Source organism: Terrapene carolina, unplaced genomic scaffold, assembly GCF_002925995.2.
Source record: "Terrapene carolina triunguis isolate 2854851 unplaced genomic scaffold, T_m_triunguis-2.0 Scaffold25738, whole genome shotgun sequence".
Classification (NCBI taxonomy): domain Eukaryota; kingdom Metazoa; phylum Chordata; order Testudines; family Emydidae; genus Terrapene; species Terrapene triunguis.
This window is the reverse complement of record NW_020690089.1, coordinates 2,846-4,789: the sequence shown is the minus strand read 5'-3', so window position 1 is coordinate 4,789 and position 1,944 is coordinate 2,846. Positions and strand designations below refer to the sequence as shown.

The window sequence follows — 1,944 nt, the reverse complement described above, 5'->3', positions numbered from 1 at the left end:
TCACATCCCTCCGTCCCCCCACCCCCAGATATGTCAGCCAGCCCCACGGACCCCTCCTTCCACCCCCACCCCCTCCCTCCATCCCCCCCCAGCCCTCCCCCAATGAAGACACCGGCTCCTGTCTTTGGGCTCTGAGTCACCAGACGGAAAGCAAAGATCCTTTATTGGGGGCGCGCGGCCCCCCGGACGGCAGGACACACGGACGCGGCCCCCCATCAGTCGGGGTTCACCACCAGCAGTTTCTGCATGTAGGAGTTGAGCCATTTCTGGCGCTCCATGGCCGTCAGCATCTTGCTCTGCTCCCGGAAAGCCGCGTCGTCCGCCACCACGATGCTCCTCTTCCCGCCCCAGCCCGGGGCCTGCTCCGCAGGAGGGACTTCCTGGCTTGGCCCGCTCCAGAGGCGGGACTTCCTGCTTCGCCCCTCTCCGGACAGCATCCGGAGGCTCCAGTCCTGCAGGGTGATGGACGGCAGCTGCATGTCCCAAGCCAGGGGGCGTTCGCCGGGGTCGGCGGGGTCCTGTGGGGCATCCCGCATCCACAGCCTAAGCAGAGAGAGAGAGAGAGACAGAGACAGCCCTGGACTCCTGGGTTCTCTCCTCAGCTCTGGGAGGGGAGTGGGGTCTAGTGGTTAGAGCGGGGGGGGTGGGGGCCAGGGCTCCTGGGTTCTCTCCCCGGCTCCGGGGGGGGGGGGGGGGCGGGGGGGGGGGGGGGGGGCTGTACCTGTTGGGGGGATACGACGGGGGGAGCCGAGCCCCTGAGCACAGGAGCAAGGAGCAGCCCAGGAGGAAGGTGACGGGGACCAGACCTCTCCCAGCGCCGGGCGGGGCGTCCATCTCCAGCCCTGGGGGGACGAAAACAGGGTCAGAGGCCCCTGGACACAGCCCCTGTCCCCCCCAGCCCCTCCCCAGCCGGCCGAGCCCAAGATCTCCTCCTCCGCTCCCAGCCCCCACCTTGCCTGGCTCGGCTGGTCCCAGCACCACCCCCAGCCCAGCGGCACCCCCCCAGGCTGAGCCCAGCCCCCCAGCCCAGCCCCCTCTCCCCCAGCCCAACAGTGCCCCCCAGGCTCAGCCCAGAACCCCAGCCCAGCCCCCCGGGCCCCCAGCACCCTCCGCAGGTTACCTGTGATCCCCGAAGCGGTGCACGGCCCAGCAACCCCCCCGTCTCCCTGGCCCCAGCTCCCCGGCGTGATTTATACCCGTCCGCCAGCCCCCCCAGACCCCTCCCCGCTCCTGGCGTGACGCAGGCCCGGGCGGCCGGCGGGGGTGTCGGGGGCGCGGATCGATGGCGCCGCTGCCGAGCTAGGGGGGCGTCCCTGACCCCGTGCGTGGACCGAGATGTTAATGAACCAGCTGGGGCGGCGGGGGGCTCCTGGGACCCCCAAGTCTGATGCCCGGGCGGGGGGGCTGGGAGCTCAGAGTCGATGGGACGGACGGACCCCTTGGCCTGCGGCTCCTAATTGCCCGCCCCTCCCCCCCTCGAAGGCCTCGTTAGACGGCGTTGCTAACGAAGCTCCCGGCCCCCGCCCGTGATTCACTGCCGGCCCGGCCGGCTGTCGATGGCGAGTGGGTGGTTCTGGGGGGTGTCTCGCTCTCCAGGGCTCATTAGCGCCGGACTCATTAGCCGGCACCCTAACGAGCTGGCGGGGAAAGGGGGGCTGGGCCGTGTCTCCCAGCTCGGGCGGGGGGGCATCCTCTAGGACGTGGGCCCAGAGGCAACCGTCCCCATATTGTGCCCACTCTGGGGGGCCCAGTACCCCGTGGGGGGGACAGCGGGGCTCTGGGGATCTATGGGGACCCCACGAGACTCCTGCCCTTGGCCCATGTCACAAGGGCCCCAGCTCGGGTGGTCCAGCCCTGGGAAAACCCTCGTCCCCCAGAAACCTGTTTATCCCCCTGGCTCTGGGAGGGGGTGGGGGTCTAGTGGTTAGAGCAGGGGGGGCTGGG

General features: G+C 70.5%; 1 protein-coding gene across 1 annotated transcript; it reads right to left on the bottom strand.

Moving 5' to 3' along the window:
- Positions 1–215: 215 nt before the first annotated feature.
- Positions 216–834, bottom strand: LOC112123910 (tuberoinfundibular peptide of 39 residues). The gene is made up of 2 exons (XM_024222475.2): positions 722–834; positions 216–543 (listed from the first exon to the last, which is right to left on the bottom strand). The coding sequence occupies exons 1-2, from the start codon at positions 832–834 to the stop codon at positions 216–218; spliced, it is 441 nt and encodes a 146-aa protein (XP_024078243.2).
- Positions 835–1,944: the final 1,110 nt, after the last annotated feature.